General features: G+C 43.6%; 1 protein-coding gene and 1 non-coding gene across 2 annotated transcripts; one reads left to right on the top strand and one right to left on the bottom strand.

The window, feature by feature from the left end:
* The first annotated feature begins 3769 nt into the window (after positions 1-3769).
* LOC117862323 (small nucleolar RNA Z247) lies at positions 3770-3908 on the top strand. Its single transcript, XR_004641971.1, has one exon. It is a non-coding gene; the product is annotated as a small nucleolar RNA Z247 (small nucleolar RNA).
* Positions 3909-8329: 4421 nt separating this feature from the next.
* Positions 8330-8869, bottom strand: LOC117861703 (BTB/POZ and MATH domain-containing protein 1). Its single transcript, XM_034745257.1, has one exon. The coding sequence runs from the start codon at positions 8867-8869 to the stop codon at positions 8330-8332; it is 540 nt and encodes a 179-aa protein (XP_034601148.1).
* Between the last annotated feature and the right edge of the window lie 6612 nt (positions 8870-15481).

The following is a 15481-nucleotide window of genomic DNA, read 5'->3' on the forward strand; positions in this document are numbered from 1 at the left end:
ACGTGCGGGACCTGCTTGTTGGTGAGAGAGGGAGAGAGTTGACTGGGGTGGACTTTGGATGACATGCAGGGTCCACTCGACAGTTTATTCAAAAGCCACAACAGATCAACCAAACGGCCTTGTGGTTTTTCCACGAGTGCTTTCCCACAATAGCTTTTTCACAACCCACAGTCTTACAGCAGCTTTTTCAAAAACCACAGCTCAACCAAATAGGCCCTAAGTGGTACAAGGCTTTTAAAAACACCCCGGTGTTGTGTTGTATGGATGCAAAAAAAAATCTAAATTAGAAATTTTTTCTATCAGACAAAAAAGAAATTTAGTATGCCATGGCACATGAAGTGTATTCATGATCGATGCGAGAATTTCTTCAAAACTTTTTGCTACAATAATGTAAATTATTTGGGCGGGCAACTTCCATGTGATGCATAAATAAACAGGGGTGTAATGCAAATTCTCACAAACACTTCTCTCTTCTAACCTTCAACGCCAAATACTCCAACTCGTGTAGTTGTCGACCATACAACTTAGGTCCTATTTTCTTCCACTGACTTATTTTTAGCACTCGTCACATCGAATGTTTAGAAACTAATTAGGAGTATTAAACGTAGACTATTTACAAAACCCATTACATAAGTCGAGGCTAAACGGCAAGACGAATCTATTAAGCCTAATTAGTCCATGATTTGACAATGTGTTGCTACAGTAAACATTTGCTCATGATGGGTTAATTAGGCTTAATTAGGCTTAATAGATTCGTCTCGCCGTTTAGCCTCCACTTATGTAATAAGTTTTGTAAATAGTCTACGTTTAATACTCCTAATTAGTATCTAAACATTCGATGTGACACGTGCTAAAAATAAGTCACCGGAAGAAAACACCCCTTACTTAGCTTGAAATCACCTTCAAACTTGAAAGTACTACAAAAGCCGTGGATGACGGTGCAGTGACGCGCGCCATGGTGCCCGCGGGAGCCGCCGGCGGGCCCGACGCCCACGCCACGGCGCACTTGGTTACGAGCTTGACGAAGGCACCCACCGGCCTTTCTCATCGTACGTCGTCGCCGTGGCAGTCGCAGCCCGGCGGCGTGCACCTGCCGAAGCCGGCCATCTTCTTGCATTGCCCACGGACGCTTTGCCCGGAACTCACCTGATCGGGCGAGCTTCTCTGAAACGATGAAGCGCCGGCCGGCGAGGTATCCTGCGTCGTCAACCGGCGGACACTCGCCAGCGAGCCCATTCACCGCCGGCGTGCTGCATAGCGCTCCCACCGGCCGGCCAGCGTCTGGCCTCCGGCATGGCGCCCACGACCTACCTCCCGCGCCCGCGAGACCCGATCGACGACGACGACCGAGTCTCTGCCTTTGCAAACCTTGCACGATCTGGACCGCACGTGCTCGATCCAACGGCTGGCAGGTACCCAGGGGGCCGACGGTATTTCAAATAGCGTCCACCCCGGTCGTCATTTCGTTTACCGTCCACCCCCTATCACCGGTTCGACGCAGAGACGCCGCCTCCGCTGCATGCGGTGGCTCGCCGGAGCGCACCCGCGCCGATATTACCAGTCGCCGATCATGGTGGCGACGACCTCGCTGCCCGGGATCATGAACAACTTGCGCACGGTCGTCCCGAAGGGGGCTCTCCAGTCGTCCGCGATGCCGCGCCAAGGGAGCGGCGTGCGCCGTCCGCGACGACGACGAAGCGGACGCGGGACAACCCCGGGAGCCGCACGGTGTCGCCGGAGAACGGGTTCGCGAGCAGGTACCCGTCGCCGCCGACGCCGTCGACGAGCAGCTATGCGGCGGAGCTCGGGAAGCTGAAGAAGGTGCCGTCTGGGAGCGCGAGCCACGGCAGCGGCGGCCGGGGGTGGTGCTTCGTAGCTGCGAGCCACGGCCGGCAGACGGCGGCGAAGGGAACACGATCGACGTGGGACGGGAGGCGGCGGAGGACCGCCGCCGCTATCTTAGGCGACAGGCCCAAGGACCACGGCGATGACGACGGTGGCCCGTCGGTGTCGTCTCGCGCCATGGGCACGTGCGCGCGTGGCCGCGGCGAGCCGGCGGTGCGTGATGGGTCTGGTCTGGCCCGGGGCGTTCGGGTTACGCTAGCTTTTACTATGTGCTAACTGCTATTGTTGTTTGATCTGAAGGAGGACGGATTACTATGTTCAGCCGAGTTCGACTCTGCCTGTTCTTGCAAATAAAAATAAGCTGAATCGGACATGAGTTTGCTACTGTGTATCAAAAAATAAATGTGAGACCAAGGAAAATATTTTGATTCAGAAATCGTATTTCACAGAAAAAGTGAGATTTATGAGGTATTTATGAGTTATGATTTTCAGCACTTCAAACTACTAATCATTTTTAATGTTTTAAAATTCTAACCATTTTTTCGAAACACAATACCCATACACGCATGCGCAAACTACAAAGCACACACGCGGCCTAACCTTGTGAGTATTTCCTAGAGATTGAGCTGACATAACTGGAAGTTGATGAACTATATTATTCCTACTGTGAAATTGATTTTTAGAGTTTCTTAAAACGCATACTTTCACTTCGATTTCATGTTTCGAGTTGAATCTAAAAATTCTTATATTTCAAGTATGGGTTCAGAAAACAAATGATACCTGGAATCTGGCGGTGTTCACCCTTAACACAGATTAAGTTATTCGATTATATCAAAAAAAGTTTCATTGCTTGATGAAATTTATGCATCCCCATCCATTTTAAATTTGGTGGACTGTATATGCAGAAAACCATCCTTCATTAAACACTAGCTAAATTTCTGCTAAAAATTTGCTCTTTTCTGCTTGCACTACAACAAACTTCAAAGGACGAAAGAATCATCACAAGGTTTACCAGGGACTGAAAAAACGAACATGGGATTTGCCCTTGAGATCCATTGAGACTGCACCTTACTGTTCATTTGCTAGTAAGGTCGGCAGGAGACTTGTTTTTTTTTTAAAAAAAATAAAGGAATAGTCTCCAGACTCTGTGCGACCGCACACACAACCATGTTTTAAATGAAATAATGGAGCCAAATGTCTCTCGAGGGTATCAAAACTTGGTTAATCTAGTATACTACCGGTTTATCTCCAAGATGTATCTCATACACAATAGAACCAGATTATAAACAACTTCGACTTGTAATCTCTTTGGAGACTTTTGAAACTCCCGTATATAAACACGCAACCTATGATGAGCCAAGATAGGCAACCATAGCTCCATCGATTCTTTCATGGTAATCAGAGCTACCTCTTCCTAATACATCTACAAACACATGCTCGAAACCCATCCATGGCCTCCTCCTCCTCTCTCTCGGTCCAACTTGGGCCGGTGGTTTCCGAGAAGCTCACACGGGACAACTATGTTCTATGGAAGGCGCAGTTCCTCCCTGCCGTCCGGGGCGCCCAACTTGTTGGGATCCTCAAGGGGACTGTCCCTGAGCCGCGCAAGATACTGGAGGTCACGATTGAAGGCAAGAAGCAAGAAGTTCCTAACCCTGAGTATGATTCGTGGGTGAGAAAGGATCAACAACTCCTCGGCTACATGCTAAATTCAATTACCAGGGAAGTGCTGGTAGGAGTGGCGACCACGACTACCTCCGCTGAAGCGTGGAGAGCGCTGGAGACTATGTTCGTAGCGCAATCAAGAGCGCGGGTGACTAACCTGCGGATGCAATTGGCAACTCTAAAGAAGGGAAGCCTGTCTACCTCAGCATACTTCAACAAGATGCACAATATTAAAGATGAACTTGCAGCTGCTGGAAAGCCTGTTGGTGACGACGAGGTTGTTGCTCATATTCTCAATGGCCTAGACTTTGATTATCATCCATTCGTGTCCTCTATGCTTGGCTGTGGTGATTCAATTTCGCTCTCAAATCTTTACTCTCAATTGATGGAGTATGATCTTCACCTAGAGATGTTTCAAGAAGCCAATCAATTTCAATCTTCGGTCAACTCAGCTTCATGCGGTCGTGGTTTCAACCGTGGTCGTGGCAACAGGAACAATGGTGGTGGCTGTGGTGGCCGGTTTGGCCAAGGACGTGGTGGACAAAATCAAGGCAGCAGCAGCAATAGTGGTGCCGGCTCATCTAAGAAGAAAACGCAGTGTCAGATCTGCAAGAAGGTTGGGCATGAAGCTCCAAGGTGTCATGTAACTAGTGAATTGGAGAAGCTTACAGTATGTGACAATTATACGGGGCGTGATCAGGTTCATACTGCAAGTGGTTCAGGTATGTAGATTAGTAATATTAGGCATACAATTTTTCATACCGCACATTAAAATCTTCACCTTAATAATATTCCGCATGTTCCTAGTTCTCACAAGAACCTTGTTTCTGTTCATAAACTAGCTCGTGACAATAATGCCTTTCTTGAATTTCATCCAAATTTCTTTCTCATTAAGGACCAAGACATGAAGAAAATTCTGCATCGAGGTAGATGTCAAGGTGGTCTCTATCCTCTAGCGCCGCATCCATCTAAACAAGGTCCAAGCAAACAAATCCATGGAGTCAATAAGCTTTCCACCTCCCGATGGTGTAGTAGGCTAGGTCATCCAGCAATTCCCATAGTAGAAAGAATTCTTAGTTCCAATAATTTGCCGTGTGATAGTAATAAGAGTTTGGAGTCCGTTTGTGATTCATGTCAAAGGGCCAAGAGCCACCAACTTCCTTATTCAGCTTTGAATAAAACTTCTAGTGCTCCTTTTGATTTAATGTACTCTGATGTCTAGGGCCCTAAGCCTGTTTTTGTTGGACGGCATCTTTATTATGTTAGCTTCATTGATGACTATAGCAAATACACTTGGATCTATCTCTTGCGGTATAAATCTGATGTTTTTCAAGTCTTTTAAGACTTTCAAAATCTTGTAGAAAGAAAATTCAACAGGAAAATTCTATGTCTTCAATCTGACTGGGGAGTGAATATGAAAAATTACATTCATTCTTCCAGTGTATAGGCATTGCTCATCATGTGTCTTGTCCCCATGCACATCAACAGAATGGCGTTGCGGAGCAAAAACATCGACACATTGTTGAAGTTGGTCTAGCCCTTCTTGCACATGCCTCTATGCCTTTGAAATTTTGGGATCAAACTTTCCTTAGTGCCACTTATCTTATTAATCTTCTACCTAGCAAGGTTATTAATTATGAGATTCCTTATGAGCGCCTCCTTCATGAGAAACCTAGCTATGAAAATCTACGCATCCTTGGCTGTGCATGCTGGCCGAATCTCAGACCCTACAATGCTAGAAAACTTTCTTTTCGATCTACCCAATGTGCTTTCCTGGTTATAGTTCAATGCACAAAGGGTTTAAATGCCCTGACATCTCCACTGGTCGAATATACATCTGTCGTAATGTCGTCTTTGATGAAGCTGTTTTTCCTTTTGCCAAACTTCATCCTAATGCAGGGCCCAATTTCGCAAAGAAATTATTCTTCTTCCTGACTCTCTTCGCAATCATGGGGATGATAATTGTTTTGCCTCCAATATTACTGATGCTACTAATCCTGATCCTAATGATGATGCACAGGTACAGACAGAAGAAATTTCAGCAGCGGTTCCTACTCCAGGTGTCGGCATTGGCTCTGTTATTCCCGTCTGGATCCAGCGAGTCACAGAAAATCCGGACGTCGATCCCGGGGCGGATTCTAGCGGCCCTGCTGGCCACGATCCCGGAGCGGATACGCCCTGCGCTCAGACCGTAGAGCCCGAGTCCGTGCCTGTACCGGCTGCCAGCCCGAGCTTGACGCGTGGGGGGACCGAATCCAGCTCGCACGGCGCGCCAACGGTTCCTACGTCTCCGCCCACGCCAACGTCACCCGCTGCTAGTCCGTCGCTACCACGTGCGCCACTTGGGTCTGCTACGGCATATTCTTTCCTGGGCGGATCCTCTACGCCGGCTGTGTCACCAGAAACTCCACCCGGTTCATCTACACCACTCCGGAGACATACCAGATTGCAGAGCGGGAATGTTAAGCCCAAGAAGATGTATGATGGCATGATAAGATATGGCTTTCTTTGTTCTACTAGTGAATCGGAATCTGTTCAAGAAGCGCTTGGAGATGCTAAATGGCGACATGCTATGCAAGAAGAGTATCAGGCACTAATACACAATGGGACATGGCATCTTGTGCCAGAAAAATCAGGTAGAAACCTAATTGATTGTAAATGGGTTTTCAAGATCAAGAAAAGAGCTGATTGGAGTATCGACAGGTACAAAGCCAGGTTGGTAGCAAAAGGTTTTAAACAACGATATAGTATTGGTTATGAGGATTTTTTTTAGCCCGGTTGTCAAAATAGCTACTGTCAGGCTTGTACTATTTGTTGTAGTTTCTGGAGGATGGTGTCTTCAACAGCTTGATGTACAGAATGTGTTCTTACATGGTGTTCTGGAAGAGGAAGTCTACATGAAGCAGCCACCAGGATTTGAAGATCCAGATTGCTCAAATTTTGTTTGCAAATTAGATAAGGCAATTTATGGTTTGAAGCAAGCGCCGAGGGCGTGGTACTCACGATTAAGTTCAAAATTGGTCACTCTTGGTTTTACATCTTCAACATCTGACACTTCTCTATTTATTTATAGTAAGGGACATGTGACAATCTATATGCTTATTTATGTGGATGATATTATTGTCACAAGTTCATCTTCAGAAGCTGTGTCAGCCTTACTTGAGGATTTGAAGAAAGAATTTGCATTGAAATATCTTGGTGAGCTGCATTATTTCCTGGGTATTGAAGTCAAGAAAGAAAAGGATGGTATTCTCCTCTCTCAAGGCAAATATGTGTAAGATATTCTGGCTCGAGTTGGTATGTCAAATTGTAAACCATCTGTCACTCCATTGTTGGCTTTAGAGAAACTTTCAAGTCATGAGGGAGAAGTGCGTGGTCCTAATGATAGCACTCGATATAGGAGTATTGTTGGAGCTCTTCAATATTTGATGTTGACTCGTCCGGATCTGTCATATTCAGTGAATAAGGTTTGTCAATTTTTACATGCTCCTACTACTCTACATTGGACAGCAGTAAAACGAATATTGAGATATATTAAACACACTATGAACTTGGGTCTTAAAATTTAGAAATCTATGACTACTGTTATTAGCAGCTTCTCTTATGCTGACTGGGCTGGTAGTATTGATGATAGAAGATCTACAGAAGGTTTTGCAATATTTTTGGGTACTAATCTTGTGTCTTGGAGTGCTAGAAAGCAAGCAAGTGTCTCCAAATCAAGTAATGAAGCTGAGTATAAATCTATGGCAAATGCAACAGCCGAAATAATTTGGCTGGAATCTTTGCTAGGTGAACTTGGAGTAAAAGTTGAACAAACTTCGGTTTTGTGGTGTGACAATTTGGGAGCAACATATTTATCAGCTAATCTAGTTTTCCATGCTAGAGCAAATCACATTGAAATTGATTTTTATTTTTTGCGAGAACGAGTTATAAAGAAACAACTTCAGGTTCATTTTATTCCTTCTGGAGATCAGTTGGCGGATGGATTCACTAAAGCATTACCTGCTCGACAAATGGGAAGGTGAGCCAAGATATACAACCATTGTTCCATCAATTCTTTCAACGACTTCAATTGAGAACAAACCATCGCATATAGATCTCCAGACTAGTAACTTGAACGACAACCCCTACCCCTGCCTGCATTTGTGCGTAGATAAATATCAACAACATCAGGCTGACACATGTATATCACATGCATGTAGACTGGCAAGAGAAAAATATACAAAATTAAGTAGAATCAAGCTGAAGTGCTGAACACACTTAGTATATAGATCATTATGTGGAGCAAACATTTTTCTCGAAACTAATACAAGTTTCAAAGACAACATAAGCAGTGATTTGCTGACAGTCTGCATCTTGTGGTGGCACTTAAGGTCAACAAATTGAATGCACTCTATGATATTTGAGCTTCAGTCCATGCTCCTGCGGGCACACACTATCCTCTCCCACATTTTCAATAAAAGAGAGGGACAAACTCTTTAACTCTTTGTACCCTTTAGTTGCCACCACAGCATCCATCTTTTCAGGTGCTTCCATAAATTCTAAGCAAGCACTTGTAAGCTGTTTACAGTGCTGCCGTTCAGCTAGAGCGAGTGTCATAGCCACATTCTCCACATCAAGGTCCATCCACAACATGCACTCACAAGTAGTCTTCAGCCTCTCAATGGCGTAGCGATCAGCCGCCTCTAGCAGATGTCACAACATTTCATGCCTATTACCTCTATCAGCACCATCCATGTTGGGCAACGATTCATTGTATATCTAGTGGTGGCACTTAAGGTCAACAAATTAATGGAATGCACTCTATGATATTTGAGCTTCAGTCCATGCTCCTGCGGGCACGCACTCTCCTCTCCCACAGTTTGAACAAAAGAGAGGGGCAATCTCTCTTTAACTCGTTGTACCCTTTAGTTGCCACCACAGCATCCATCTTTTCAGGTACTTCCATAAATTCTAAGCAAGCATTTGCAAGATGTTTACAGTGCTGCTGTTCTGGTAGAGAGAGTGTCATAGCCACATTCTCCACATCAAGGTCCATCCACAGCATGCGCTCGCGAATGTTCTTCAGCCTCTCAATGGCGTAGAGATCAGCCACCTCTAGGATATGGCACAACATTTCATACCTATTACCTCTATCAGCACCATCCATGTTTGGCAACGTTTCAGTGTATACGTAATGCAGCAGAGCCTTGAAAACTGAAGGCTGCATGTCACTGATTTGTAGGCATTGCATCCTTTTGTCCCTCATGAACCCGCCGATTAGCTGCGATTTGAAGACCGGAGAGCGGACGGCGAGCACCAACTTGTGAGCATGGAAGGACTCCCTTCCAATCTTAAAGCTAACATCTGCACTTACCATGTCGTACGTCCAGAAGCATGCCGAATTGCTGTGCCATCTCTGGTGGTGGTATTTCAATCTTGCAAAATGATTCGGTGATGGGATCATCATCTGGCACATGGATCAAGGTTAGCTTGCATTCAATGACGATGCTGTTATCTTGGACAGAAGCCATCTTTTCGAATCCAGCTCACTCCTTTTGATGCTTTCCCATCCATCGCTCATTCTCGGTATAGTATCTCTTCAGAGGCAGCACTGCACCGGACATTTGTTGTCTGATTGATGAAGTGCAGGTCTACCATCACCGTCACCCGAGCAAAACTAAGCAGATCAAGTCCCACTTTATGTAATGATCATCATCTTGCTCGTCATGGGTACGGCTAGCTCCTTGGGTAATACAAAAGTTTCCAGTCATGCCCTCCAACGTTGAATCTTCCTGACTTAATGGGCAAGTTTTAAAGATTTTGTTTGTACCCTATGATCTTGAATCGATGCGTGCCATGAGCCTTCTCAACCACAGACACAGACATAGTGTGCCCCGCCATTGCTAGATCTGCCTTACTGCGTTGCTGCCTGTAGTGTACATGTAGTAAAAAATGTGGTCACACACACACACATAGACAAGAGGGAGGGAGGGAGGGAGAGAGAGAGGTCTGTCCTACTGCATAGTGGCTAAGATGATTTCTTAATTAGAGGAGAGGGAATATATACACGAGGCCTTTAGGAGTTAGGACACTACCTTGCCGGTTTTCTTGAAAAGGAATAACAACGTTGTGACTAATAACACCACCAAGCCCAGGCAGAATGAAAATTGACATTTCAGGATGACTGAAGAACCGGATGCTGCTACTGTAAATTGGGTCTTACCCTCCCTGTAGGATCAAAAAAAGTTGTATCAAAATTTATTCTAGCATATGTTTCTTCTTGAAGATAGTAGCTCCTTCTCCTTTCTCATTTAATTGCTTGACTCATGAAAGTTCATTTTTCTATTTGGAATTGCATGCAAGGTATAAGATATAAGCCAAGGTGGAGCGTTGTTTGTGATTTTAGACGTGTAAGCCAAGGTATCTGATGAGCAAGGCTATATAGCACAGGTCCAAGATAAAATGTTAACTTTGTTATAGTGAAGGTACTAAGGTAGATCCCTATCCATCGTGAAGTAATCCTTATTTCCTACTCCCTCCATCTCAAATTGTTGGTAATTTTAGCTTTTCTGAGTTTATATATAGTTTTTCTATGCACCTAGATATAGTGTATGTCTAGATACATAGCAAAATCTATAAACCTAGAAAAGCCAAAACAACCTATAATTTGAAACGAATGGAGTATCACTACCGAAACAGGCTCTTTGTCGAGTGAGATGTGTATCCATTAATTTCGTATGCTTGGCATGAGGTGATATTGCTTGATGGGCTAGAAGCCAACCTGGTCAATGTTACTTCGTCTGTGAAATTTCCTTCAAATAGCTGCTCATGGTCCTTCAACCATGATGGGAAACGACGCTTTTGCTCTTTGATGATCCAATCCTCCGAGCGACCATTACTTCCTCCACGGACCTCATTTAGGTGTTGCTCGATGAAGGGATCTACTATTGTGAGCTGTTGTAGAACACTTGAATGCGCTTTCTCCAATTGTTGGTTGTCCTTGTAGATGAACCTTTTCATTCCAATGGTACCTCTTCCGGACAATCTGCCCTCGTGTCGAGATTCCGGTAAACCAATAACTCTCTTATCTTTTATGTAATCTATGCAGCAATCAACACTCTCTTCTGTATGGTAGCTCTCTATCATGTTGCCCTCTAGAAAGGTCTTGTTTCTCATGTATCCGTTGAGAGTCGACATGACCCATTCGTATGTCCACATCTGATGGAAGTACATAGGTCCTAGTTCAGTTATTTGCTGGACCATGTGGACCATGAGATGTTCCATGATATCAAAAAAGGACGGAGGGAAGCACATCTCGAGCTAGACCTAAGTTTCCAACACAAATAGCTGAAGCCTAGCCAACTCAACACAATCGATCACTTTTTGTGAAATCATGTTGAAGAAGTAACACATCCGTGTGATAACCATATTTACGAATACTGGTCTGATAGCCCGGATCCCAATAGCGAGAAAAACTATGATCATTACATGGCAATCATGAGAGTTATAGCCTGCAAGCATCTTGTCCTTCAATGAGACTAGTGACCGGATGTTGGATGAGAATCCGATCGGTACTTTCAACCCACGCAAGCACACATAGCCAATCTCTCATCCGGTGTTAAGTTGTAGCTAGCCGGGGGAAGGTATTGCTTACCATTAGGAAGTTCTTGCGGGTGGAGCTCTAGACTAATTTGAAGGTCAACCAGATCTTTACGTGATTTTAGTCCATCCTTTGCCTTGCCTGATAGGCCCAAGAATCTGATGATGCTATCGAACACATTCTTCTGAAGATGCATTCCATCAATGGCATGGCGCATCGCCAGCTCTCGTTAGTATGGCAAATACTTAAAGAAGATAGACATCTACTTAAACAGCACATCTGCGATGTCTGTAGTTTCAGCCTGCTTCCTTCCCCTTTTGGAATTATCAGCACCACCTAATGACTTCTTACCGAGTTTGAAATACTATTTTACCCATAACCAGTTTTGGAGCAAAATCATTCTCATTGGTGCCATAAAAAAAGTCCTTCATCTTGCGGTATTTGTGTGTCTTCAATAAGAAGCGCCTGTGCTGCATGAACACTGTCTTCATAGATCCCTTAAGGTACACATCTGATGTTCCATCCAAGCAAACTATGCATGATGTCTTACCTTTTACCTAACCTGTCAGGGCAAATAAGGCAAGATAATCATTGATGGTAACAAAGATATTGGCCCTTAGTGTGAACTACTCCTATCTGTACTCATCCCACATTCGAACCCCATCTTCCCAAAGCTTCTACATATCTTCCATCAATGGCTCAAGAAAAACATCTATGTCGATGCCAGGTTGCTTCAGGTCTTGTATGAGAATGGTTAGCAAAAGAAACTTTCGCTTGTGACATAGCCAAGGGGGAAGGTTGTATATGGTCATCAGGACCAGCCATGTGCTGTGCGTGCTGCTTCTTTCACCAAACGGATTCATACCATCTGTACTCAACGCGAAATGTACATTCCTTTTTTCATCTGAAAACTCTGGATGATTGGCATCAAAGGTCCTCCACTGGTGAGCATCGGAAGGACGTCGAAGCTTTTTGTCAGCCTTTACTAGACGATAAGCATGCCAAGTCATCATTTCAGTGGTCTTTGGGTTTGAGAACAAACACTTCAGACGGTTCACCACTGGCAAGTTCCACATCACAAAGGTAGGGACTCTGCGCTAAGTCATCATGTCAGTGCCTATACAGAACTCATCCTCCACTTGACTACCAACACCTTTCTTTGCACTCTTCTTCCTCTTATTCCTGATGGAGGAACCGGCACGGTCCTCACAGAAATCGGCATTACTTTTGTAACGGCTAGCACCGCAATTAGGACACTTTTCCAATGTCACGTACTCACCGCGGTACAATATGCAGTGGTTCCTGCACGTGTGTATTCTTTGCACATGCAGATTCAATGGATTGATAATCTTCTTTGCTTCATATGTTTTTTGGCACAAAGTTAGGCTTCGGGAGCAACTTGCCCAATAGAGTAAGGAGATCATTGAAACTATTGTCTCACCAACCAAATTTAGCCTTCAGGATCAGAAGATGAAGGACGAAACGCAACACTGTCCACTCCTTCCCACATCCCTCATACATATGGTCCTTTGTTGCTTGAGTGTCTCAAAATTCTCTCACCCTTTAGCACTCCCTAGCAACACTTCTGGTTCAATGTGGCGCAACTTGTCCTCCATATCAACATCACGTTCCTTGTCCACCTATGGTTCTACACGCGCATCTGTTTGATCACCATTTTGATCTCCACAGCCATAATCATCATCCATCATAACATGATCATTTTCATTTGCATCACCACCACCCACTTCATCAGAGCCAATATCGATGTCTGTGTTGTTCAAAGTATCTTCTGCCTTACCATGGTGGGATCAAATTGTGTATCCATCCACAAAATCTTGCTTTATCAAACGCCTCTTAATGACATTAGTATCCTCCCATACAATATTGTGGCTACAGCCAAAACACGGACAACGTGTTTGCTTTGTCTTGCAAATGCGAGCGTGCTTCTCCACAACCTCTGACATGAATATGTATGCGGATGTCTCCGTATGCCATACATCCATGCTCTATGATCCATCTTTAACAACCTATGAGAACAATTCTATGTTATATTAACTAATTTAATGAGCTATGGGTCGCAATAATTAATAATTCAATTAAACTCAATTATATAAACTCAATTAAATTATGGATGTAGCAACTAATAAGTAGGAAAATATAATAAAAAATAATTCTATATTACCCTAAATGAAACTCAATCAAACCATGGATGTAATAATTAATAAGTAGAAGGAAAAAAAATCAAACTCAATTATATATTAAATTAAATCAACCTCATTAATTAAAACTATGGATGTAATAATTAATAAGTAGGAAAAATATAATAAAACTCAATTCTATATTACATTAAAATGACAAACATAGCATTGTAATGGTTATAATATAATCATAGAATTTTATTTATAAAAATAATCCATCTCTAATTATTTTCTCTCTTTTTTCTCCTCTCTCTTTTAGGTCTAGATCTAGATCTAGATGACAACCTAATGAAGCTAGAAATGATGGATACAAGTTGAAAAAGAAGGTTTGAATGGTATAAACTCACCTTTTATAGCCACCTCCTCCAAAGAAAATAAGAGCAAAATTTTCCCCCTAGATTTGGTATTTTTGGATCTTTTTCCGAGCTCCTCTCGGGCAAACTCCAAATAGAAAGTTGACTGGGGAAGAAGCTGTTCATGGCTTTATCTGGACGGCACTTGTGCTGGCGGGCCACCTAACGCACCCGCCAGCACAGATGGGTATATGTGCTGACACTTAGATCGCCCGCCAGCACAGAGCCATCTGTGCTGGCGAGCACTAGACCGGCGGCCCCGGTCACCTTTGTACTGGTGGGTGCCAATTCCGCCCGCCAGCACGCTCGTGCCAGCACAATCATTTTGGCGCAGTGAGTAATGTGAAATTCAAAGGTAATTAAAATATATCTTACTAAATTAACATAGATAAAACTATTTAAGTTGGTCAAAAGAGTTTGATTGTCTTAAAAATTATGCATCCCGGCCAATTCATTTGGAAAATGGTGGATTTTTCAAGCCATATCATCATCTACACTTGCCCGTGGAAGGAGATGAAGGTAAATTTAGTTCAGTATTTTGGTTTTAGATTGCGCTCCAGAGCAATCGTTTTTTTAGCAAATGCACTAATTAATGCAAACCATGTTGCTGTGGAATTGCCAATGGAAGACGGAAACCAGGGTAAGTAATCTATTCAATTCTTTCCCTCTGTTTTCACTAGTGCTATAGCAATTTCTGACCGAAACTTACACCAATTTCAATAGTGACACGACTTCTTTTTGTCTATAGGATCCGAGCATGGTCAAGATGCTCAGAGACATGAACTCCCTAGTCAGTGAGATTTGAAGGCTCTCTCTCTTTTTCTTCCTCCTCACTTTCTTCTTCATCCTCTTCATCCAATGGCTGCAATTTTTAGGAGGGAGGGGGATCTGCGCGGTGGTAGGGGCTCCAGCCCTCATGCTGGATCCGTCCCTGCTTCCTAGTAAAATTGCTTTCACTGGTATTTCATTGAGATATTAAAATTTCGCTTCATGCTTATGTTGCTACTAAACTTAACTGCAGCTGGGCCGGGGGGGGCGATCGGTAAAGTATTTCTAGCAGCAGGCTGTATGTATTGTAGACTGTAATTCCTTGTAGACATTCAGTAGCCAAGTGAGTCCTGAACGTATTCATATCACTGCATGCCATACACAGCACATACATGCGGTCACGACGTCACGCGCAAGTTGCTGAAACACCGATTCCTCGTCTCCTCGTTTCTCGCGTGCCTGGTGCCATAGTTATCAAATATTTGTTCTGCATATCAGATCTTATTTACTATATATGCTTGTGAATGTGTTTGGCATCAGCTCAAAGAAGGTTTACAAAGTTGAAATTGTTGAAGAACCATCTAAGGTCCGTAATGTCTCAAGAAAGGTTATATGGTTTGGCCACTTTATGCACTGAGAATAACTTGAATGTTGAAATTTTTTTAAGGTTATATGAATAAATAGACTGATATGAATGTTGTTTATGAACACATTTTGACTGTTTTACTATTACTACTACTACTATTGTATAGGGCCCTTCTCTAGTTTCAGCCAGGGCTACCAAAATCTCAGGATCGGGCCTGATCTGCAGCTGTTGGGAAAATAAAAGAAACTACTGATGTAGAGCGGCTCCACATATATGCCTTGCTTCTTCAAAGTACTACACATTTTCAAGGACAAAGCACACTCCATCTAGGATATATAGCTTAGAAAATGGGGGTGCACCAGCACATAGTACAACGCATATGGTATGATGGGCAGGCAGGAAGTGTGAACAATGTTGTTAGCAGGAAGCCAAAAAATTGTGGGAGAATTGAGATCAGAAGGCATCAAAGAAGAAGTGCCTCTTA

This window comes from Setaria viridis, chromosome 6 (genome assembly GCF_005286985.2).
Source record: "Setaria viridis chromosome 6, Setaria_viridis_v4.0, whole genome shotgun sequence".
NCBI classification, from domain to species: domain Eukaryota; kingdom Viridiplantae; phylum Streptophyta; class Magnoliopsida; order Poales; family Poaceae; genus Setaria; species Setaria viridis.